Source organism: Eleginops maclovinus, chromosome 20, assembly GCF_036324505.1.
Source record: "Eleginops maclovinus isolate JMC-PN-2008 ecotype Puerto Natales chromosome 20, JC_Emac_rtc_rv5, whole genome shotgun sequence".
Classification (NCBI taxonomy): Eukaryota; Metazoa; Chordata; class Actinopteri; order Perciformes; family Eleginopidae; genus Eleginops; species Eleginops maclovinus.
The window spans coordinates 14229423-14255216 of record NC_086368.1 but is presented as its reverse complement, the minus strand read 5'-3'; the positions used below and the strand labels follow the sequence as shown (position 1 = coordinate 14255216).

Sequence of the window (25794 nt, the reverse complement as noted above, 5' to 3'; positions counted from 1 at the left end):
TAGTTGCCAATGATCATGCATCTTCTTTACTAACAAACATAATCAAAGCACCCGTATATCATAGATGTTGATGCTATGACTATAAATGGCTGCAAAAGGCTCATTTGAACCAACTCCCCCAGCTCTCGATCTATACATTTGTAAATATCAATTATATTATGCTATGGTTTGGCTAAATACTGTGGTTATTGTTCAGGATAAACCTTTATTAATCCCTCTAGCAAAAGTCAGGTGTCTGAGCAGCAACAGCATCAAGCGTAAAACACAGAATAGGGCAGATAAGAGTTTAAACAAAGATAATAATACAAATATGAATAAAAATATAACGGTTTAAATGAAATGGGAATGGATGACAAGTTTGTCGATTAAGATTTTGAATACAATATTTAAGAAAATTTACAATTTATTTTTAACCATTCTTCATTGAATAATAAAGTCAGTTTCCCCAGGTACACATTGAGCACATGGATTTATAAAGAGAAGAGATTGAGTGCAGACATGGATCATTTCCGGCTGCCATCTTTATTCAGTTGGGCCACAGTAGGCCTACCGCAACTTCAAACGGTTTTTATCTTTTATTGTAGGCTACGCAAGGCTGTTTATCATCAAGATGGTAACATGCATTTTCCTAAGATTTATTTAGCTACATAGGGTATTAAGGGTTGTTTCAGTACAATATATATATATTTTTTAAAGTATACACTGTGCAGGCCCGTAGCCAGCATTGTGGTGGGGGGGGGTCTTTTCCCCCCGAAAGTGGACTTCATTTGGCTCCCTACTCCAATGCCCCCTAAATACACCAGCACACTTCAAATCTTTTAATTTAGACATATTTTATTCATCGTCAAGTTTGTTGTGAGTCTGTTGTTGCTGTCCTTCATTTTTTGTCTGTTGCTCCCCACTGTTAACATAAATGGACATGAATTGCTTCAATTGAGCTATCTCTATAGTCATTAAAACTTTAACAAGAATGAAGAATTTGATATAAATGTAAGTGTTACTCAAACTTCCTACATCTGTGATTGTCTGTCTCTGTTGCTCACCTCAGTTGTCTGTTGCTTTCTTCCATTGCCTGTCTGTTGCTGCCCTCCATTGTCTGTCTCTGTTGTTGTTCTGTCTGTCTGTTGTTGCTGTCCTTTATTGTCTATCTCTCCACTGTTGACATAAATAGATAAGAATTACTTCATGAAGTACACTATCGGTATGGTCATTAAAACTTAAACATGAATTAATAATGATATAAATTGAAGTGTTCCAGAAAAGAGCTTTCAAACAGCATCAAAACCATCTCTTTGTAATTTAAATTGACATAATCAAGGTTGAATGTGTAGTGCCCTACCCTCTTACTTAAAACATTCTTAGTCCATTTCTCCCTTATATTAGTGCCAGATTCATGCAAATGCAGTTCTGGGGTTCTACCTTACCACTAAGAAGGCACACAAAGTTTGATTAAAATCTGTGTCGGTTGGGCCCCAAAGTGTCTGATTTCACGTGAAATGACCCACCCCCCATGTCTCCCTCTTCTTCTTCTATGGCTTCTATTGCATCAGAACGCTCATCAGCTCCAATCGTCTTGGGTGCATTTTTGAGTATAGATCGACAGCTTCATCCAGATCCAGAGCCATGTCGTAGTGGGTATGGATGAGAGCCAAGGATGACATGCGGTCCTCTCCCATGCTGCTCCGCATGAATGTGTTGAGTCTCCGGAGAACACTGGCAGACCTCTCACATTCGCAGGAGGTCACTGGCAAGGTGCATGCAATTTTCAGGAGTTTGAAGATGTTCGGATACATCATCTCATCACACTCTTTGATAGCTGAGGCACATGAGCTTGGTCTTTGGTGTAATGCTTTGACCTGCCACTTCAACTTCCACCGTTTCAGCTCCTGGTCAATGACCTCTGGTGATGGCAAGTCATCTTGGTACAGAGCGACTGCTTCAGAGATGTCCACCGTTACATCTGAGTTGCACTGGACAGATGGAATTAGGCCCATGAGCCTTGATGCGGTCACAGAGAGGGGACTAAATCTGGACTCAAACTCTGAAATGACATGGTCTAAGAAGGGTATCGTCATGTTCCGGAGATAGTACTCCTTCACTCCTTCAGCGGGTACATTTTCCCTGTGTTTCTGCCTTCCAGCTGCTCTCGGCTGGGTTGGTTCCACGTTGACCTGAGCAGCCATCCTAACTGCTTGTTCGTAGATTTGATTGAAGTCGTCGTCGATGGTCTCGCGGAGCTCCTTGTAGACAGACTTCACCTCATCAACCATGCTAAATGCCTCGATGATGTCGAGTGAGGTGCTTTGCAGTTTCACCGTGATGCCCGCCAGGTGGGATAAAACTTGGTATACGGTGAGGAATGTGAGGATGAATCCAAAGTTTTGTAGCCCACTCAAGAGACCATAGGCCTCTGCTTTGTACTTGCCCTCCCATCCACTGGTGACATCTTCACTGTACTCCTCTGTATGGAGACCCTGTGCCATGACTTCCAGAGCCTTAATAATGAAGACAAAGGCACTGTAGAAGTGACTGTAGGCATCATGCCGTGCTGCCCATCTTGTGCGGCTGAGGTCAATCAGGGGCTTCCGCTTTCCGGTAGAATGTGCCTCCTTATCTACAACCTCCTTGAGAAGGTGTTCCCTCTTCGGGCTGCAGGTGAAGAACATGACGATGTACTTCATCTTATCAATCATGTTGCGCACAACTGGAAGAGCACAAGAGCGTGCAATGACAAGGTTCAAGCAATGCCCATTGCAGTGCATATAAACTGCCTTAGGCGCATCCTTTTTTATCAAAGCTTGAACGCCAACATTTTCGCTGCTCATATTGCTGGCGCCATCGTACCCCTGGCCTCGACAGTCAGCAATCTCTATGCTTAGATGACTCAGCACATCTTTGATCGCGCTTGCAATGTGGCGACCTGTGATCCGTGGCAAAGTACAAATCTCAAGCAACTCCTCTCTGATATTTAAGTCTTTGTCCACGAAGCGAACACACATTGGCATCAGCTCTTCATTATGGGATGTGACCTCATCAGCTAGGACTGTGTACATCTGAGCATGCCTGACCTCTTCCACGATCTTGGCCTGAATCATGTGCTTCCCTATTACATCAATCATTTCATTTTGGCTTTGAGGTGATAGATATGTGGCATTTTTTAGCTTTGGTTTCTCCAAATGCTGCTTCAGCTTTCATCGTGATTTGAAAGCAGTTTCAATAGGGCCAAGAAATTCCCAGGATTGCCACTACAATGCTGCTGCTCAGCTGATCCTCTCAGTGCAATGCATTGACGGCCACAGTAGAGAACAGCCTCTGCAACGCACTTGAGAATGTGCCTGTTCTCTTTGATGTTGGTCTCCTTTGCACTGTCCATACGGACTGATATCCGGGTATTGGGGTTTTCATGTGACTGTCGAAACAGTTTTGCTCTTTCAAATGCCACTAAATGGTTTGCTTTCGATTGGTGGCTTCCAATTATCTTCGTTTTCTTATGCCATTTACTGAAGGGCGCATTTATCAGTGAAGTTGACTGTTTCCTCTCTGTGGCATTGAGAAAGAGAGCACAGCATATGCAGAAAGCGCCATCGAGTTTCATGCTGTAAACCAGCCACCATCCATGCTCCTCAAACCAATCATACCTGAATGCCCTGTTGCACCCACCAATAAATGTAGTTGGGAAAATGAAATGTTTCGAAGGTCTGACGTGGTTTTTCACCAAATTGTACTTTTGGCCATCAGACATCTGACACACAGCCTGTGCTATTTCCTCAATAGATTTGGTTGCATCTATGAAGAAGCCAAGGTCACTGTCAAGTACAGAGCTCGGCTGGGCTACCTCACATTCTGCTGCCTGTCTCACTCTCACATCCTCAGCCACTTCAGGAGCTGCTGCATCTCTCTGCTCTTCCACTGCACTGTTACCTGGCAAGGCTGTTTCATTGCTGCTACTACTAGCTGCTGGTATCCACATGCTGACTCACTAAATAAATACAGCAAAAGAAAGACATTTAAGTCAATTTTAGAGTATTTCAAACCAGACATAATAATAATTTTATTCTCTGAATTATTTTATTTTCTATTGTGCACATAGAATTGTGAGGGTTTGGGTAATTTCATCAAGCAGATATATTGCATTTGTCATAAAACGGTTTTAACAAAAAGCACACACAACAAACGTCTGACAACAAACATCTGCACCTGAAACACAAACATCAGGTGCAGGGAAACTACACTGATTGACTCACATACACCCTATCCATGTTTAACCCCCTTTTTTTTTTACACCTCTATACTGTATTTTATTTACTATGGCCTTAGGAGCAACAGGCATGGTGACAGTAAAATACAGCCTAGCTGGAGCAACAGGCATGGTGACAGTAAAATACAGCCTAGCTTGATCATCAGCATTGCAAAGTGAGTTACTGAATGTTATTGTCACTTACATTTCTTAAAAATCAACTAATGGGCATAAAATAATTTGGCTTTAGTGTGGGGGGAACCCCTCATAAAATCCGTTTCACTTTCAGGAAAAGGTGGAGAGGCACCAATAGAGACCGAGGTCGAAACTGCACATAATAAGTTCTGTCATAGACATCTGAAGCCGCGAGCACAAAATGGTAACACTCTGCGTCAAGACAGTAGACTCAGGAGACAGACACTAGTCTAAAACAGACGGGGGGAACTGTCAGCTATGTGGCACTTGCAGAGCACAAGCATAACGAGATGGAGGGGGGGAGACATTGAAGCACCGAAGTCACGTTAACACGCCAAGCAATACACTTTTAACAATCCCGAAAATAGTTACTGTTACGTTCGCTATGTTTCCTACAAAATTGACAGTGGTATTTTCTGTGTTCGGCGAGGGATGGGGCTAGCATATAGTCTAATGGAGCTAGGCAACCACTGACAAGTAGCCTAGGTCAGTGAGTGTTCAGATGCAGCTAGGTCTAGCAGCTAAGTAGTAAAGAAATAGAAGCCCTGCACTCAGCAGCTTACCGATTTTGGTCCTTTTCTGGAATAAGTCACCAATGTTTTGGGACAATGTTGCCGCCGACTTCTTTCGTTTACGTTCCTTGTCTTCTTTTTTACCCATTTTCGCTATTCTTCTGATTCTTCTTTGTTCCTATGTAATAGGCGATTAGGCTAGCTACCAACAGAAATGGGGGCATTACCGCCACCGACTGGATTGGTGTAAAACAGTCTGAACAAAATGTGTAAACAGAAATATTAACCATTTTTCTTACTCGTCACTTCTCTGAGTCTACTTTTCTTTTTTATTAGTCTGGATTTTGATATTGTAAATTTAGATTTGAATCATGTATATTCACCGGAGATGAACAATTCATTCATTGAATAGCCCACATATCTTGAGGGGCGTGTCTGTGTATGGGGGGAGGGGGGGGGGGGTCGAGTGCGGGAGGGGGATCGAACGAACCCTTCGATCCCCCCTGGCTACGGGCCTGCTGTGGTTACTTTTTGGGGAAATCAGACGTTAACTGGCTAAGCTAACGGTTAGCTCCAGTGTGATGGTAATCCATGAGAGACACAAACTGGGGCTAGTTTTCCATCCGAAGGGAGGGTGGCAGGTGAGTTGGCTTTGGAGGAATGCTGTTTCTCCTCCCAGCTGTAAAAACACAACGGCAGAGGGAGCAGAGAGCCCGCTTCATCCCACCGTCCTGTCACAGCAATTAGCGTCAGCCCCGGTCATGTGACTGACAGACTCCTATGGCTCCGAGTTGTTCCCATCTCCCACAGTCATGGCGGTGTCGGGGAGTCACGGAGATGGAGTAAACACCACCACTGCTACATCTTGATTTTATTTTAGCTTCATGCTGGACTGTATCTGCCGTCATCCGAGATATCGCAAACATCCCGTAGGCTGCTGTGCTTCCAACGATGGCTGACCGCAGCGTTGATCTGTCGGCTCTGCCTAAAGAGGTCAGGGACCAGCTGGCGGAGTTGGATCTGGAGCTATCCGAAGGTACGGTTTCCATACAGCGGGTTTAATAGTTTCAGCTGCGGCGGTGATCAAGGCAAACGGAAGTGAAAAGTGAACATCTTGAGTCTGTTTACATGAATCCGCCACAGATAATCGTCCTGTGTCAGTTGGTTGAGCCTCAGTGCTGCTGCAGTGCACGACTATAACAAATGATAAAAACACACTGCCCTCCTTCTGAAGCTGTAATTCCTCCATGTAGTATCGTTGTTGCTTTCATTCAACATAGACACAGTTGTTCGAATAGATTGCGACATAATATAATACAATGTGTGTTTATGTTTGTAATCTGGCATGTTTTAGTAGTTTTTCCTCCATTTCTTGTTTTGATTCATGTTATTTGCCTGAATACATGTCATACACTGCTCACCATCACAGCCATATAAGCATAAACAATCCTGTCAAAGAAAATGGGTCAAGTTTGTCATCCCGGAGGCCCTGTATGTGTGTGCAGCCTCAGACATCAGTGGACACTAAATGATGCTGTGGCCCCTCCAACACTCTGATGTTCTGAACCCTGAAACTGCAGCAAATATATAGGAGGGTTATTTGTTTTAGAAGAGTGACTGTTGGAAATGGGAATATGGCTGTTATGCAATTCTCCCTCCTCACACTGTGAATCACAGTGCAGCAGCTTGATTGGTGCTGTGCTGCTCTCAGGTGCCTGAGGGTTGGATGAGTAATGCTATGTTTAACATACAGAGCCAAGCAAGGGGGACGCATGGGCCACTAATAATGCTCAGTCTCCTTTTGCACCTTAGACACACAGATATCTGAACCTTGTCCTGCTTGGTTGAAGACCAGGTGAATCTTAAAGCAATACTTCACCCACAAAATGACCAGTGATGTTTCAATTGCTCATCCCGTTTTACCTTGAACTCCTGAAGAAAACGTTGTTATTCTTGTTTTCCTCTACAGTAAAAGAAAAGAATTGAAAACAGAGAAAAGTATTGATAAATTGGACGAAATGGAGGCTTTATTTACTTGGAGCAAATCCATAAAAACAATCTGTTTATTAACGTTCACAGAAGTGGTGCAGTATAAGTGTTATTTATGTAGTTGTATGCTAACTACTTCCTAACATCAAGAACGAGAAAACGTGCAAGGAAAAACAGTTCATTGAAGATTTTAAGATAACACGTGGAAAGTGAATATAAACAAATATTTTGTAGTATTAATTCACAATCGCATGAGAAATCCTAAGTTATAGCAAGAGAGTTGTGTTTATAATATTTTCTCTGATTCATTCAAACAAATACATTTTGAATAGACAACACTACATGGAAGTCTTTCCAACAATCCGCCCGTGGGTCTCTAGGATTTTCCCAGTCACTTGTTCCAATGTCATTTCTTTAAAGTACAACCAAGCTCTGGCTTTTCTATCTATTAACTACAAAATTTTAATGTTTATTAAACAAAACAATAAACATGTATGTTAATAGCCTGCCTCGTGTTTGGAGGTTTATGTTGACAGTATGTCATTCATTATACAGGGTGAGGCCATGATATGCTTTGACCTGAGCTACTGTAGGGTTCAGTGTGTGTTCTGGTTAATAATAGACACCAATTAACTGTGTGATAATGAGGCTCTATAATGGAGGAGGGGGTGATCACCCTGTGTTTAACACACTTAACATGGATGAGATGCAGAGGATGATGGGAACTCACTGGGTAACAATGTGTATTGGAATACAGTCATTGTAGAATAACAATAACAGATACCATACATCAATGTACTCACATATTTGTCAGGGATGTAAGGCAGGTACAGTAGTAGAATAATTACCTGGTGTGGATTGAAGTTAGAGTACTGTGGTATGATTGCCTGGAATAACCTGGATTTTGAAAAGTCCTTTAACTCGATAGTCTTTGGAGTTTTGAAACCAGTCGATTGTGGAAATCTAGATTAACATTGCTAGAGCTGATTAAATATCTATAATGAAGCGATAGACCTTTTTAGTTAAATTATTATTTAAAAAGACTGAAAGCTAATATCAGTTTTTAGTGTGGGCTGCATGCGTGCAAAGCGGAGAGTATGTACAAGCCTTTAAGGTAATAACATTGACTTGATTCAGCATTGAGTCATGTGACGTCATTCCCTGTCTCTTATTTTTGACTTCCTTCAGTGTTTCTGCTGCGGTATAACAGTGTTTAGAAGGTGCTGCTCTGCATTTAAGTGAGTACAGTCACCTGTGATGGTTCTTGTCTTTTAAGACTAAAGTATAAGTGAGTGGTAAGGTGACACCCCCAGAGAGAATGACCCTCTGCTGGGGACTCAGACCCAGAGGATGCATCTCCATCATTTGTAACTTTAGATCAGGGAGAACTCTTTTGCTAATATAAAAAAGACCCGGTGTTATCCAGATGCCCCGCTCCTGTATCCTCATCTTCTAGCCTCATGAATCGGTCTGCCGTCTGCCCATCGCTGACGGGACAAGGCGAGCAGCAGCTGGCTACCCCTAAGAGTCTGAAACCTTCTCATGGATATCTTTTACATAGCAACAATCACCCCATTGTTGTCCCGATACTTGGGACTCCCCAAGCAACAAACTGAAGAAAATATGCATCAGCAGTTTTTTTCAGAGCAATAATTGTGGGCTGCAGTGTGTGGGTCTGTATTTCTATTCATTTGTGTGTATGTGAGACAGAGAGAGAAATGGAGCGACTCCACCTACTTTGACTTCATGACTGTAAGGACACAAAGACAGCCATTGAGGGATCAAAGACTTGAGGATTGAGCCGGACTGGAATTTAGAGCCCTGAACAACAACTTTTTAAGCTGCTCGGCTGCATAGTGTGTGGGCATTATGGTGTCCGCAGCTTCCCTAATTATATTGAGTGTGTGACAATGACCATAGATATACTGGTACAGATACTTTTCCCAGACGATAACAGGCAGTGCATGACATCAATCGTGTTACTGTCTAACAGAGAGCAGAAAACTGTTCAGAAAGAAAGATGTATAGTCTTGTTTAAGGACACGATCCAGAAAATCTTGCAACATTTTAAAGTGCTTCACACCATAGGAAAAATAACAATTGAGTTAATACGCGTTGGTCAGTTAGATTGCCTGTATACTCAACTGCACCACTTAATATTCAACAGGACTTTCTTGGATCAGGAATTTGTTTACCATATTCATCTTGGACTTGTGTTTAATCACCATATACTAAAGATAAGCATGCTGACATTTGCTTATCAGCACTAAGCCCACAATACAGCTGTGGCTCATTAAATGACCATAAAGCAACCACTGGACAATTCTAAACTGATGATGACCCTGAAAAAGAGGTCAGAGGACCACAAACATTACTAAAATGAATTCTTATGGTAACATAATTGTACAAACCAAAGTTCCTTGCAATCCATCCAATAGTAGTCATAGTTGTCCATAGAGCCCTGCATAAACATGTTGGTGTTGAAGCTCAGATTTCATAGTGAGACTCATATCGAAACATTCAAATATACACAGCCCTATAAGTTGTGATGCATGACACCAAAAGACTATGCATGTATCACATGTCCAGTGAAGCAGAGGGTTCCGCACAAACTGCACAGCTACATGTCGTAATTTTTCTGCACGCTATTATTTGATTGGTGTCTTGTTCTCTGCTGTAAAACTGCCCAGGCTGATAAGTGGATGTGTGGATGTTCTAGTGACTAGCGCTCATCCGCCCGCCTGTCTGTGAGGCTGCTGCTGTTGCTGAGAGGCAGCCTGTGCCATACTGGAAGAGAGAGACAGAGAGACAGAGAGAGAGAGAGAGAGGGGGAAAGGGAGAGAAATTAGAGATTACGGTCCTGCCTGCGTCTCTCAATCTAGGTCACAGAGCATCAGGGGGCAACACGCCTGGCTCATTTAGCCTGTGAGTCACTCTGGGCCAGGACTGCTGCTGGGGATCTCTCTCTCTCTCTCCCACCCAGCCACCACTGCCTTCTCCCTATCTGTTAGCTGGCCAGTATTCAATGCTTTACTTATTGATAACCATCCAAGGAAAAGACCCGAAACAATTTGTCCATCTTTCAATATTAGCTCATCGACCTTATCCATGGGGCTTTGCTTCGAGCTCAACATGTTAAAGGGGCCCTTTTAGGCTTTAGTGAGTTACATGTTTTTATACATGTAAATGGTCGGCAAAGGCTGTAATCCCATAGTTCCCTCGAGAGGGAGTTTCTCTCCCACTTACTTTCACAACAAAGTGACATCACTACATGACGCTCATGCTTCTATTGGCTAGATCTCAACAAACTGTACGTGATAGGCTAACGGGCAGGACATATTTAAGTGGTTGACCAACAACAACAGAGCCAGCCTGCTAACCAATCAGAGCAGGCTGGTTTCAGACAGAGGGTGAAAACAGGCAGCATGAGAAAAATAAAGACCTTTTTGAACATAAAAGCATTGAGACATGTCATTGTAGACAGCAAAGTACAAATATGAACCTGAAAATCAGTATTTTTAAATGGTTCAGGAATACGTTATTCTATGTTTTTATTTCCTAAAACAGATAGGCACCTAGGTTGCAAACCTTACCCAAAGAGGAGTAATAAGTGCATTTGTTTAGGTCTTTAGCCGTGGAATAATATTTGGTGCATTAGTATTGATGTATTGATAGTCTGGGTAATGTATGATCGATCAGAAACTCATTTGAATGATTTCATACCAAAGACATAGTTTTTGTTTTTCAAGTGGGACAATTTTTGGCTTTATTTTGTCAAAAGAAGCCACTCTAAGACATTAGGAAATGATAATAAACGTAATCTGTTTACATTAAAACATGATACATTTAAAATAGTACTTTTCACAGTTTTCTCAGAAAAAAAAGAGTTAATTGAGTAAATAATGTGCATATGAATTAATAATGAAAATACCTCTTAATTGTTTGTGGGAAGTGAAATATTCGGCCTGTGTCCATCTCAACAATGGAACATGTCACCCAATAAAACTATGTGACCCACTGCAATTTTAGCAACAAAAACAACGACAGTGAAGGTCCATGGCACAGAGGAATACGTGTGTGACTATGTGAGCACAAATGTGTCCCTGCACTTAGGCAAGCAATTATTCATGCATGCGTGTACACACTGCATGGACAGCGTCAGGAAGGAAGCTGATTTAGTTTCTATCTCTTTAAAAGCTCATTAGCTGCAGAGGAGCTGTACTCTGATCTCCGGCCAGCACTTCAGGCTGCTGCAAGACTTCTTCTTCAGGGCACAAAAAGGGGACTCTTCTGCCACCCATTTCACACAAACACAACAAGAAGATTTACATTTTTTATTTTATGTTTTGGGACTGAAATAAAAATAATTATGTAACACCATATGTGTCTAATGTTACCTTGCAAACTGACCCACACACAAACACTGAGTATGCATTGAAACCAGCTTGTGTACAAAAAAGACTGAATAATTTAGATGGGACTCGAGCACACACCTCTGCACACGCACTGTCAGTTGGGTATCTGAACCACCTCACTTTCAAGTCCACAGTAAACTGCAGGTGGGCTCTTAACCTCTTTAGAGCTGTGCTTCCATAAACCTTCTGGTTATTTGAATCATCCTTCCCCGGATCCATTTGTTCTCTCACTTCTGCCGCTTGTAGCTAAAAGTAACACACAAAAAAAACAGCGGTGGAGGAAGAGGATTAAGTAGTGGTCAGGTCACTGTGCTGTTCGCTGAATTATTAAAAAATGCCACGTGGAAGCAGCAGTCAGTCTGCCTGCAGCACGTGCTTCAGACTTTGCACACTAGTTCGTCCACTGTCCTGTTACTTTCTACCTCCTGTCAACAGAGCCAGTTCTGCTGCTATCTGTGGGACGGCAGTTAAAAGTTGTCCCAACTAATGCATATTTTAGTTGTAAATGTGTTGACATGTCATATAAGTGGACTGAAAGATTGGCTGATAGACTCAAAAATAAATACCCAACAATTCTGGTATTTGTTAAAAATCCTTTACTCAAATAAAAATGTCAACCCTTCTTATAGCTTCATCAATGTGAGGATGTTCTACTTTTACTTGTTTGTAAAATACACATTGTATTGTTGTATCTTGTGCTATGGAGACAAGTCAGGGACATCCTCCATTATTGACTCATTTGACGATTTAAATAAATGACGGGCAGATTGATCAATGATAAAGATATATGGTATGTTGCCCTAGTTCCTGCAGCCTTAGGTGCATACCAGATGTTTTATCTGACCAACACACAAAAGCTCAAATATATTGACAACAACAGGAGAATAATTGATTCCTCATATGAAAAGCTAAAACCAGTCAATGTTTTTGCATTTTCACTTGATAATTTACTTCTGGATGAATTTTAATGTGACCGCCCTCATTGGCCTGTTTCATCACCTTGGTCCCTCATGCAGCACCACATAGACCTTGTTTCTATGGACACGGCCTGTGTTGTACCCACACCTCCTGTCCCCAACAACAACAACCCCCCCACCCCCCAGCCTGCTTACACACACACACACACACACACACACACACACACACACACACACACACACACACACACACACACACACACACACACACACACACACACACACACACACACACACACTTTTAGTTTATATATTCTCCATAAAGCCTTTCCAGATGAAATCGGCCATATGTTGAAGCTGCACATGCACTCACACAATGGACTGCTCTGCTAAGCTGTTAAAACCATCACAGAGGAAACATGAGGTTTCTGCCAACCCATCATAACTCGTCTACAAGCTGTGCTCTTCCGAAGCCTTCTCCAAACGAGAGATGTAGCTGTTTCCTGCCTGGATTTGGAGGAGAATACAACCTGTGAATCCATAGCAGCCGTCAGTATCCCATAAAGCATAGCATGCAGGTCAGGGCAACCAGGCAATCCTCATCGACCCATACATGTCATTTAAGGAACACATCATAATAAAAGCCACTGAATGTATTCATCATGGCGATACATTAAGACATTCTATGAGTTTATGAAATCGGTTATGTCCAATGTCAGCAGAAATATCTAAGTGGGGCATGGAGCTTATAGCAGAGGGGCAGCCATGTCCATAGCTTTTTTTTACCATTGGGGTGGGACACTAGTAAAGGTCTCCTATTATGCTATATTTCAACAATACATTGTACTGCAATATCTATACAAAACTTGTCTGTGAAGTGTTTTGCTCAAAATACCAAACAGATCACTCATTGTAGCCATTCCTCATACCCCTCTATTTCAGCCCTGTTCCTGAAGTGCTGATTCTGTGACTGTCGCTTTAAATTTGAGCTGAGCTGAAGCTGGCCACGCCCCTTTAAGGCGTCATGCAGCTCTCTGTCTGAAGAGACAAGTTTCTAACAGAGAAACTCAGCTAAACGCTGCCGTGATTAAACGCCATATTATGTTCCAAACCACATCAAGCATTATTTCTGAAACACTTCTCAGTGTTTACCGCTAGAACAGTGACATTATATGTATTATATATACAACAACTCTAAGTCCCTTCAGCTGAATACAGAGACACACAATTCAGCTCGCGACTGTATATGGGGACGATAGGTTGGGACGTGTCACGTGGGCAGGACGTTGCAAGGAGTTCAATGTAAAGCCAGCCTACATTTCGGTTATGACGTCATAACCGAAGCAAATCTGAATCAGCTCGTTTGCACCCCCGTTTTTAGAGATGTGGGTAAGGAGGAAAAGAGAGAGGGTTGTACTTTCTGACATTTTGTGAGCCTCCTTACACACCAGGGGCACATAATGTATGTACAAAACACAGCAAAAAGTGCATTTTGCATAATTGCGGACCTTTAAGCTGGGGGGTCCTCGATGGAGAAAGTGATATACAGTTAATTTTTGCATTTAGGTGAACTTGAATGCACCCATTCAGGCTGTGATGTCTTTATATCTTGATACGAAAACCAATAATTCAGGCGTGAGCTGACAGTATATTGAAATGTAATGGAAAACAATGCAGTAATGCTCACAGGTATTTTTATATTGCTTTAAAATGTTTATTCTCCCGTAGATTAACTATTCTCAGTTATGTTATTCTTGCTTGATCAGCACACGTGGACATTATTTAGTCTTCCGTCTTCGTTTGTTTTAAGTGTAACGTTGTCAAATGTGGTGGCCCGTATAGCCTACTGTCAATATACACACACCCATTAAGTCAGGACCTCCTATATTCATGTGTTATCAACCTTTTTTTTGGATTACAATCACATATTTTATATTGTTTGTATACCAACCATTGTTTGTTAATGGATATTACGCCATCTGATGCCGATGTTGCAGTTGTTAGAAGTAGTTTTTCTCTTGTTTTTATAGAGTGGTTGGGCAGGAATCGTTGCTATTGTGCAGTAAAGCAGACGGAGACATGTGGAAGTGGGCTGTACAAAGAAACTTGTTTTGACTTGACTTCAGCATCTGCTCACCAGATCATCTGCAGTGACAGCGACAAAGAGCAAATTGTCTTGAACTTTAAAGGCAGCATTTTACACTGCTTTCCGCCCACCCATAGAAATGCCATTTGTTTTTTAAAGTAATAGTAAAAAAACAAATCCACAGATGTTGCTCCCCTTCAGAGACATCCTTATTATAGTTAGCTGTTGTAACTGCCACAGCTAACTGCCCATGTTGCATACCAGTGTGTAAATCCCACAGGAGAAAACGCTCCTGTAAGTGTTAGGTTACATTTGTAACATCTTTTCCACACGTCTGTTGAAGTGTGTATGTGTGTTTGTGTAGTGTGTCAGGTGTGTCAGCCACGCCCTCATTTATTCATCTGCTGAACACAGACGGAGAAGAACAAACAGGAGTTGGAAAGGAGGCACTGAGTCACGTCTCCTGTTCAGTAAACTCGCTGCACTTCTTTGCCACTCTGCTTTTAACCCCCTATTATTACTTCCACTGGCCCTTCAGGCCCTTGTGTCTGTTTGTGTGTGTGTGTGAAATCGTCACTCCCTGTTGGAGTTCATTTTAATGAGTGAGTGAAACATGAATCACTCTGTTACCTGAGTTGGCCGCACCCTACCTGCTGCTTTAGAGGGGGAGAATCACTTGAGACCTGCGTAGAAAGTGTGTGTGTGTGTGTGTGTGTGTGTGTGTGTGTGTGTGTGTGTGTGTGTGTGTGTGTGTGTGTGTGTGTGTGTGTGTGTGTGTGTGTGTGTGTGTGTGTGTGTGTGTGTGTGTGTGTGTGTGTGTGTGTGTGTGTGTGTGTGTGTGTGTTGTACACTTCTCATACATCAGTGCCTGTAATACCTGTTTGAGTCAATATGTAACTGTTCATCTGTAGTAAGGGTACTGTGGCAAGAATATGCATTTTGTGCGAACAACTTTAAAATGCAGCCTGATGTCCCTAAAGCTGACTGGTTATATACTGTACATAATAGACATTAGGAGTGGATATAAATATGCTAGATATATACCATATTAGCAGTATGAACAGTGTTATGGACAGTGTGAAATAAAGTACTTAAATATAAATATACATTTGTCTGACCTGCAAATTTGACATCAATATACATGTACAAGGGCCACAATAGAAAATAAAGTTATTTGATATTTATTTCACTTGTTGAACTTTGCTTAGCTGGTAAAAAAGCAGCCAGCACATTGTCTGACCTCCCAGTAGCACTACACATTGAGGGGTGTCCTCTTTGTAAAGCATTCTATAGGAATTCTCCCTGTTCTCCCTGTGTATAGCCATTAACTTTGATTTGTGTCTTAAACTTTGTCCTGTTAGGTTGTGTAGTCAAGGGATTTAGTCATTGAAACCCTTGAAAACTCCTTGAATTTGATGGTCAAGAAAGTATGAGTACCCTGAACTCTTTTTTGAAAAAATCTTCAGTTGTATGGGTTTCTGAAAGTACTTTTACTATTTTCCGTTTTTAATTCGTACTTTAGAATCAGTTTATTGTATGTAAGTCGAGCTGATATAATGAGACAAACATTACAGTCTTTTTAGATACTGAGTTTAGTTTAATAGTAAGTTTAGGAACCTAACTGTCTTGATTTAAACACTAATACATTGATATTTTAGTGGCAGTAATGTACATGGTAAGGCTCTTTCTGGAGAGGCAAAAGATACCAAAGAAAATGTCAGGCGTTATTTGGGGAAGTGTGACACAGATGCAATAATGCATGGATGCTTAGTAGGATGACAAAGATTTTTTGAGTATGGTCTGCCCTTTTACTCTTAAATCAATTCCACATTTACTGACGTGACTGTGGGCTCCTCTTCAGAGATCTTTGCTTGTTTGAAAGCAGACAGCAAGAACACACATGCTTAGACACACTCCTGTCATGCACTATGATCATGCCCCATCAGTGGACAATTAGTGTAAATGTAAGTGTCAAACCACTTTTTACTTTGACTTAATACTACACAATGACCTAAATCAGGATTAGAGTTTATTATATTATGGTTGACTCAGAAAAACAAAATAATTGTCTGAATTAAGTTTGAAAGCATTGCTTTAGCCTCCCTACAGGAAACATTTATGTGTGATGACAAAGGGATATACGCATACTAACTGCTAATTACAGCATTATGTAATCTAACTTCAGGAAGGAATCAAGTCAAACATTTTCAGGCTCATGTTTCCAATTTCAGTGACTTGTCTGTTCTACAGATAAAAATGTAGCACCTCTTTAGGTCTCAGGCAGGTTGATTTGTCAATTTCATATCAACAAATGCAGGCGGCTCAGTACCAGACAAAGAGGCCCGTATCTCATTCTGTGTCCTGGACTTTAATGTGTTTTGTTTGTTACATAACCAAAGCCGAAATGGTGGTGTTGTGCTTATTGTAAAACCTTGTTGGAATATCTGTTTTCTGTGAGATAACAAGCTGGAAGTCCCTGTTTCCCTGTAATATTTGAACCATTTGTGGGTGAGCAGGTGGTGTTGACATGTGTTTACACTGTTGTCCTGAAAAAAAAAGCTACGAGGGAAAGGGAAAGAGCAGCAAAAGAGAAAAGGAGCCTGGTAGCTAATTACTATTCAGACCGAGTGCCTGTGGGGTAGAAGGAGAGAGCAGTGTCGAGGCAATTTCAAATAATCCGAGGCTAGAAAGTGTGAGAGTGGACGGGGTTGGGAGAAGGCACTGCTTTGATGTTTCTCTCTATACATTGTTTAAAAATAAAACATACGCTCGGGGGTGACTGAGTCTGCCTCAACCGATGCATTTGTCAAACCGGGACTAAAGAGGAGAGTTGAGGCAGCTTCCCGACTGTTGCGCTCATCACGGAAGTAGTTTAATTTGACGTCCACCATCAGGACATGACATGACTGGGTCACTGTGAGAAAGTGGGTGAACGGTGAGGCCCTCCTCACCTCAGTGGAGCCATGCTCTGCCTCTTAATCAGATCCCTTTGACTGTTTTACTAAAGTGTAAATGAAGAGACAAACAGATTCTCAGAGCTGCAAATGATTAGTATTTTATGTAGAGCGTGTTTATACATCAGTACAGAGGGGCTGACCAAGGCTCTGTGAATAAATATGATAAATATTCTCTCATTTTCCAGTTTTTACTACTTATTTTCTTCCTGAAAGATATTTAACTGATTGGATGCATGTATTTAAAGAGTGTTAACGCACTGGGCCTGGATCTGAGGATGCATTGCAACCATGAAAAAAACAGATGCATTTTAAATCATCCAGATGGAAGAGTGATTACTTTGAGATTCATTTAATGCCAGGACAGCCCCTCCCCCATCACCGACTCTCTCTCTCCCCCCCCCCCCCCCCCACCCCACTTCTCTCTCGCTGTGTCTTTTTGCAGAGAAACTGCCTGTTCACATGTGCTAAAAATAAAGCATGTGACTGAGCGAGGCCAACTGTACCGTTCATGCATTACTTATGGAAGTGTTTGCTTTCCTTCTTTTCCCCCTCATAATATAAGAGTGAAGATATTGTGTTTGAGTGCGCTCTTACGCGAGATCCTCCAAACATGAGCACTCTCTTTTTTTTGTCAGCTCTTCTGTAGTGTTTCAGCCGTTTTGTAATTGTTTAACTGAGAAGATGGGCAATTTGCTAAAGTATTCCTAGGTGCTGAGATGAACCTGTCATAGATGTAAAGATGTTATGGTTAAAGCTTGATGGTAAAGCAGTTTAAATTATAGGGGTTAGTTCTGTTTTCTGTCTCGTACTATATATTTTTTTTTATTTGTCGGCTTGTGTCAAGATTATTTGATGGTTTATATCTGCCTTTATATCTGCCATCTGGTGTATCGTTCTGTTTTATTGCAACTTTTCTCATTATTTGTAGTTTTCTCACCACTTTCATACTAAGATCTGGGCCCACCTTACCCTAACTTCAAGATTTTACTCTAGATCTCAAAAAAGATTTGATAAAAAAGGTTCATGGAGAAAGAAGTAGATAATCTGCATAAAGTTGGTTACTATTATCTGTTGGTCAGTTACATGATTTGTCTACTAGTTGTAGTGACCGTACTCCCAAAGAATCCTCATTTTCAGTCCAGTGAAATGCAACTGGGAGTCGACAGCTTCACGGTTTGTATCACTGTGCTTGTCAGCTGTAATGTTTAAATCAGGGATTAACTCTCAGTGCTCCGGCAGAGGACAAAACCGCAGGAGACTCACTACCGATAACAAAATGGGATCATCTGTCCGACTGGCCAATATCATATACCGACTCAGGGCTATAACACAGACAGCGCCAAGGCCTTTTTAGTACTGACAGGACTTTCTTATACACACTGTAAGTCACTGAGTTATCGAGTCATGATGAAGAGGAGTAGGTTTTAGAGAGGTAGCCATTTACGGACATACTGAATGAATCATCACTTCTCAACACTGCTGCTAGAAAAATTGAGTGCAGGCTCTCCAGATGGATTTTTTAGTACGTGTCTGAAAATCTGACAGCTTTGCCCACAGAGGAATTTGTCAGTCACTGCATCGCTTCAGGGCGAGCGGAGGACCTCAGTCGGCCTGTGTTGTGCTTGGTGGGATAGAGGAAGATATAGGGGGTGGGGGGGACAGGAGGGACATTTTGCTCATCGAGATGGGAGATTCCTCCTCTGTCCCCTCGATGCACCGTCACTCACCTCTGTCACTTCCTCGCCTCAGTGTTTCCCTTTTTATCTCCGCGTGTCTCCCACCTTTCCTATCCTCAGCTCTCATGCCTCTCTGCGTTCGCTCTGTCTCTGAATCATCCCATATTTTGCCCACGCTTCCGCAGGTTTCCAAATTAAGTCCTGTTTTGTTTTTCTCCACGTGTCGTACTTGAGGCTGGAACAGATCCACAGCTTTGACGCCGTTAGCCATCTCTGGAGATCACTGCAGAAACTGTGTGCATCCATCTGTGTTTTTATTTATTTCATAAACAAAGTTTTGTATTCATTATGACCATCTCTCATCATCACATCATCTCACACAACATCAGTGATAGGGCTCTCTCATTTACTCTTAAAATTACATGTTTTATCAAGCATGAACTGTAGAAATCTCTGTAATGTAACGCATGAACCAAATAAATGCTGCCACTACAATGTTGAACATTAGTGATGTCGACTATTCGAGTGAACTGGTGTTGATTCTAATCCTATCAAATATAAGTTGATTTGACTCTGCTTTATTACCTTGTCTGTAAGTAAAGACCCTCCTCTTCTCTGGTCTTTAACAGGTGACATTACACAGAAGGGCTATGAGAAGAAAAGGACCAAACTCCTGGCTCCCTACATCATCCAAGCTCCAGGTAAACACCCGCCTCCTCCTTTTTTGGGGGGACATGCATGTCTTTTTATTACCATTGCAGTATTATTATGTCAATGTATATCAGTGTAATATGACTCCAATGTAATTATTTTGTAAATGGCTGTTTCTGCTCTGTGTAAGTGACACTGTGTTATACTTCATGACCTGATGATGCTCAGTGCTGCCCCCTAGTGGCACCTTCCCTCTGCTAACCTCCACTCACCCCATCGATGGTGGAACACAAAACATGATAAATTGTGTTCTGAATCCAAAATGTTTTCACCTGCTGGAGGCTCAGTTTGAATGTTGCTTAAGCAGGCAGCTTGTGGAATTAACAAAAAACATTTGGAGTAGAGGGATAGAAAATGTTTCCTGTTGCTTAATTGAATAAGCCGAATGTGACATTTTTATAAATGTCATCTACCCTTTTAGTGTTTTCGGACTGGATCGTATCATATCAGATTTCTTCCGTACACGATTATACTGAAAAACAAAACATGGTATCAAATTCATCCTCAACTTTATTTTAATGTGCATCTTGTCTGTTCTATGGCATATTTCAACTATTATAAAGACATAGTGGGGTGAAGAGAGAGCTCGTTACTATATGCAAAGTGTGTCATCCCTCAGGACTACTGGGGAGTCCCACAGCTTTCTTCTTTCTTTCTCTGTCAACAAGTTTTCCATTGATTCGCTCCCAGTCGACAGAAATGGTTTATCCCAGTCCTGTTAAAGCAGTGAGCGAGACTTCAATGAGAAGCAAGACAAAAAGCAAGGTTCTCCTGTGTTGATTGAATTATAATGTTTGTTGTGTTTGTTTGACAGTGGAGCCGCCCCGTCAGAATGACGTTCAGCGTCCCGCTCCCAGCTCCTCCTCCAGCCACGCCCCTCCCCCTTCCAGCTCGTCCCGTTACCGAGAACGTCGCTCCCGCAGATCACATCGCAGTGGGGGAACCAGGGATGATCGATACAGATCAGGTCAGAACTCCAATATCAGAAACACTACATTCAGCTTGTTTTACTTTTCCCCAAAAATCTAAAACACATCTGGGGCACTGAGGGAACTTTTTAGAGGTCAAATTAGCCCACATCATTTTCACTTGTTGAGACAACCTTGAAGAACAGACATTCTGCTGTTTCTATGGGACCAATTAGTGTGTGTGTGTGTGTGTGTGTGGGGGGGGGGGTTAGCCAATTTCCAGTTGATAAAATAAAACACCATACTATCTGGATTGTTTTTATCTTACTTGTAAGGTTACAATCTGACTTCATCCCCTGGTCTCTGGTATTTATGGCTCCGATCAGCAGCGATGACAGCAGGAATCTGGGTTGAAACACTAATTTTCAATCCTTTTCCAGAGCGATGCTATGTGATGCATGTTGAAGCCAATACATATTAACTGTAAGCTATAGTTATTATAACTTATTTATGTACAAAACATACAATTAATATGCTCTCCTCAAGGCCAGCAGACTACATTGACAGAAACAGTCATTTACCCCTGAATCCCACACTTTGTTAGTCTTTCCATGTATAAATTAATCATCAACTCTGGTTTGATAGTTCGATGAGATAAGAGACTGTTTAAGTAACAGATATGAAATAGAAGTGACCCCCGTACTGTTCACCAGCCCTGCTTCAAATATCAAACGTAAGACATAACAAATCCCAGCAGGTGAAAAAAAACAAATGCATACTCGTCTACTGGCAATGGGGAGGGAATCCATAACATATTTTTAGGAGGTTTTCCAAAAAGACCTACATATACAGTGCCACTGTAGGGAAAAGGAAACTTGTGAGACAGTCGGCAGCGCAGCCCTGCTGCCGGGAAGCCCCTCAGTGAGGACCCCCAGTCTGTGAAAGCAGAGTGATGTCACTGCATGGCTATGTGTAAGGAGTCTGTGAGGAAAACAGGGGGGATACTGATCCAGAGGGGAAAACCTGACGCTCAAGAGGATAAAAAAAAACAGAGCTAGAGAGTTGAGGTTAAAGAGCACAGAGCATATGAGGCGGATGTTAGAGAGGCTGTTATGAGGTTCAGACTGCAGAACAGTTTCTTTCATTAGTTCTCTCTCCCTGCATGCCTTTTCAAATGTCTGCCTCTCAAATGAAACACCCTCACACTAAAGCATGCTTAATGACAGGCTGACAAACCTCAAATCTGTTAGGCTGGAGTTTGGAAGACACTTCGTTGTCATGGAAAATCTGACCACTTCCAAATTATTTTGTATCTGATTGAAGGATACAGAAGGAGATTTGTGGAGAAGGGTTCCACACAGAGAGGATTAAAGCTGACAAAAAGAGGCAAAATTGAATTTGGTACAATAAATCAACTCTAGACTGAGAGAAAGGAGTTCAGCAAGCGGCCGCCTGGAGGAGGAGACCATGCATGAAGGACGAGAGGGATGATGAGCCTTTTGCCATATAATAACCCTCCGTTTTACTCAGAGTTAACAGTGTAGTACAGTTCAGAAAAACTTCTCTGCTTTAAACAAATGGAGCAGCAAGGCCTGTGGTTTCTGAAATCCCTCAGATGTTCTCTCAATCATTATACTTCTTAGACAATCAACAGTTTATTTTGAAGTTGGTAAAACATTTAGATTTTAGACAATTGAATAGTCCTCATTTTGCCGCATCACTTACAATCATATAAAAGGCTAAAATGGACTGATGTCATGCAGTAATAACGCTAAATGGTGTGTGCCATTGTGGCCAGAAGCACACTTTGCACATCTTAAAGACCCAGGTGCGGAGGAACAGCACAAGTAGATCAACTGTTGCAAATAAACTCCTGCACACTGTCTTACTTGAATATTAGTAAGGCCTATTCATTATCTATCAACATCACCAATTTCATATACGAAGCTAGAAAGATAAGGATTAAACAATCTATGAACTGTAAAACAAATGATAAACTGCATTATCAGTCAGATACATTCCTAAAATGTGCTAATTCAGTTTCATTGTGGAACATTTTAGAGGAATTTTTGAAGAGCGTTTATCAGGCAGATAAACATTTCATGGACTGTTTATCCAAATGTTGAGATATTTCCATCTCGGGTAGAGGGATTCTAGAGCTACGCTGCTAGCATGGTTAGAAAAACAAACTAACAATAAGAAGAAATGAGAAAACACTGCAGCGATTTGGAGCTGAACAAATTTAAGTGCTTATCATTTAATTGGCTGCAAAGAAAGTGCAGAAGAACCTGGACTTAAAAAGATGAAAAGATATAACTTTATTCATCCTGAAGGAATGTGCCAGAGATCGTTCCAAAATAACTTGAAGAATATAAAACACAACAGAGTTATAAATCTCAAGTGTATAAGAAATAACACTCCACCAGGGAATAACAATAAAGACATTACATTTAATAAAATAACTCAAGCAGAATGATAACAGTGTGCAAAATAGTAAAAGTAATATTGCACATTATATTTATTAATAATACAATTAGCTCTCATATCCTCTAGTCATTACAGCATTAACCAGAATACAATATTACCTTTTTACATGCACACATGAATTTAATGAGTCCTCTGTATTAAAATGTGAAATAGTAAACCAGAGAGGTATTAAAGATAATACCAGATGAACCCCTTCAGTTACACACAAGGTTTAGTGTTAATTGGAGCTGTAAAACACACCGTTGTCCTCCACACACCCCATATGCTTATCGCCACGGAGACAGCCCTCGTCCCGCCAGACACGCGTGAGGAGTCGGCCTCTCCTGACGCCCCTGTGTGAGGGTGGACGACGGCACATCATGAAGATGATTAAGCCCCGAGCAATCTGTTCAGCAGAGTGCCCGTTATGTAATTATGGTCCCCGCTGCCGCCGCGTGAAGAGCTGCACTTGATGATTTAAATGTGTTGAAAGGAAATATCGTGTCCCCTGAGTTAAAGATGTGATATGTAAGTGAGTGGGCTTTTGTTTCATATGTTCTGTTACGTAGTCTGAATGTGTGGCGGATCACATGGTCCTTTTAATGTGCCTGTGGGTGTCATGAAGTGAAAGTATCTCTGCATTTATTACTGTGTGTAGGCAAGCGTGTGGGCTAATACAAAGCTTCGCTCTCTCTCCTCCCACCATGGTTTCCTTTTTCAAAGGGAAAACAAAGTCATCCTCTAAGGATTTCCTCCTGATATTTTAATTAGCCATGTCTTCGTCATCAAAGACTCACTAAATCGAACTTGAAATGTTGCTGTTTAAAATGACCGGAGAGGAACCAAGCCGTGGTTACCACATGTTGTATATTGTGAAAATCAAAACAAAGTCTGGTTTCCCCTTCAAGTTGTTGTAGATTGAAAGTATCTATGCTTTGAATTTAGAGCAAATTAAGCTTTGTTTAGCAGATCTATGTATTATTGGCAAACTTGCTTGTGAAAGGTCAATTTTCAAAACATTTTTAGTGTCTTCTTCATAGTTTTTATGCTTTAAATCAGATCTAAAGCTGCCATTCTTAACACAAAGTATGTGTGTTGTTTTCTGTCCATTCAGATATCCATTCTGAGGCAGTTCAAGCTGCCCTGGCTAAACATAAAGAGGAGAAAATGGCGCTGCCCATGCCGACCAAACGACGCTCCACTTACGTCCCATCTCCCATCAACACACGCACACCACCAGGTAGGAAAAGAAGAAGGACACTCATGCTCTGCCATAATAAAAATAATTCACCTTTAGCTCGGAGGATACCATGTTTGATTTCATACTTTGTGCTCCTCTTGCTCTCAGACTCCTCATCAGGTTCTGAAGATGAGACAGCGGTGCGCAGGCAGTCTTCATTGGTCGTTCCTCAGCCTGTGGTCAATCCCAACCTGCAGAGCCCAGATGCGTGGATCAACCGCACCGTCCAGGGCTCCTCCACCTCCTCCTCGGCCTCCTCCACCTTGTCCCACGGGGAGGCCAAGCCGCAGCCTCAGAGCCAGCCTAAGCCTCAGCCCCAGTACAAGCCGCAGTACCAGCCACTGTATCAGCCTCAGCACCAACCACATCACCAACCGCATCACCAACCGCATCACCAACCGCAGCACCAGCCGCAGCGTCAGCCGCAGCACCAGCCACAGCACCAGCCGCAGCACCAACCACAGCATCAACCGCAGCATCAACCGCAGCACCAACCGCAGCACCAACCGCAGCACCAGCCGCAGCACCAACCGCAGCATCAACCGCAGCACCAACCGCAGCATCAACCGCAGCATCAACCGCAGCACCAACCGCAGCACCAACCGCAGCACCAACCGCAGGACCAGCCTCCTCCCTCCTCCCACACTGCAGCTGTGATGGACATGTTGGCCCACAGTCGCATCGGTGAGACATTTGTGACTAAAATATTCATGAGCACCAAGACTGTTATAAGCATTAGTCGATAACAAAATGGGACCAAGTCACAACTTTGAGTTACGAGTCCTCAACAAGTCATATTTCCCTCTTTAACAGGTGTACTGCGATTGTCATCCGGCTTTTTTTTATATTCCCTATTGTTTTGCACTAAATTAGTAAAATTTGGTATAATTCTCCCTAACTGGCACTCATAATAAAGTAACCTAAGGATTTTCACGCTTTTTGTCATGCAACTTCATTGGATGCTGCGGGAACAAAACATATTGGTACCGTGGAATTAAGTGTCAAGTTGCTGGGAATGAATAGTGTGGGTATTAGTTCAATCAGGAAATGAAGGGAAAACTAGGTCTGTCTGTGACAAAGTTAGGTCTTTGAATGATCCAGTAGTTGATTTTAATTGACAGATCTTTGAAACCTAGAATACTGCAGAATAAAGTTTGAGTAGAGGGTTTACCAGAGATGTGCTCGTAGGTTTGAAAAAAGTATTTAAAAAAAGACTTTAAAAATCTGCTTTGCTCTGCATGGTATTGGTAATGACTGTCCTTCCTCTAATCACCCTGTAGCTCCCTCAGAGAACAGCGCCCCCCCTCCAGATGTGACAGCTGTGGCCCCTCCATCCAGAGCAACGAGGGTCGACCTGCCCAGTGCCACGGTCCGGGGAATGAGCCGCGGGCAGAGTCGCTCCAGCATGATGGAGACTGCGGACGGTAACTACTACACCACTCGACATTTGTATTTGTTTGTGTGTCTTTGCAGGAGCTTGTGTTC

General features: G+C 42.0%; 2 protein-coding genes across 6 annotated transcripts in view; one reads left to right on the top strand and one right to left on the bottom strand.

The window, feature by feature from the left end:
* Window positions 1–754: 754 nt before the first annotated feature.
* Window positions 755–5435, bottom strand: LOC134883566 (52 kDa repressor of the inhibitor of the protein kinase-like). 4 transcript variants are annotated; one of them, XR_010168288.1, is made up of 3 exons: window positions 1506–3933; window positions 1044–1155; window positions 757–901 (listed from the first exon to the last, which is right to left on the bottom strand). XR_010168288.1 is itself a non-coding variant. In XM_063911986.1 (2 exons), the coding sequence occupies exon 1, from the start codon at window positions 3117–3119 to the stop codon at window positions 1539–1541; it is 1581 nt and encodes a 526-aa protein (XP_063768056.1). In that variant the 5' UTR covers window positions 3120–3933; the 3' UTR covers window positions 755–1155; window positions 1506–1538. The 4 variants fall into 4 exon arrangements, 1 of the variants encoding a protein (XP_063768056.1); XR_010168289.1 differs by lacking the exon at window positions 1506–3933 and adding an exon at window positions 4996–5435 and having other exon boundaries at window positions 755–1155; XM_063911986.1 differs by having other exon boundaries at window positions 755–1155.
* Window positions 5436–5585: 150 nt separating this feature from the next.
* Window positions 5586–25794, top strand: part of dip2bb (disco-interacting protein 2 homolog Bb) — a 37475-nt gene continuing 17266 nt past the window's right edge. For both annotated transcript variants that reach the window (XM_063911862.1, XM_063911861.1), the window contains exons 1-6: window positions 5586–5980; window positions 19614–19685; window positions 20510–20662; window positions 24184–24309; window positions 24418–24993; window positions 25590–25733. In XM_063911862.1, coding sequence (XP_063767932.1) covers window positions 5896–5980; window positions 19614–19685; window positions 20510–20662; window positions 24184–24309; window positions 24418–24993; window positions 25590–25733 — 1156 coding nt within the window. In that variant the 5' untranslated portion in view covers window positions 5586–5895. The remainder of the gene's footprint in view (window positions 5981–19613; window positions 19686–20509; window positions 20663–24183; window positions 24310–24417; window positions 24994–25589; window positions 25734–25794) is intronic.

What these genes read in the sequence shown, in the direction of transcription:
- LOC134883566 (XM_063911986.1), bottom strand. Translation starts at nt 3,119, where the DNA reads ATGATTGATGTAATAGGGAAGCACATGATTCAGGCCAAGATCGTGGAA.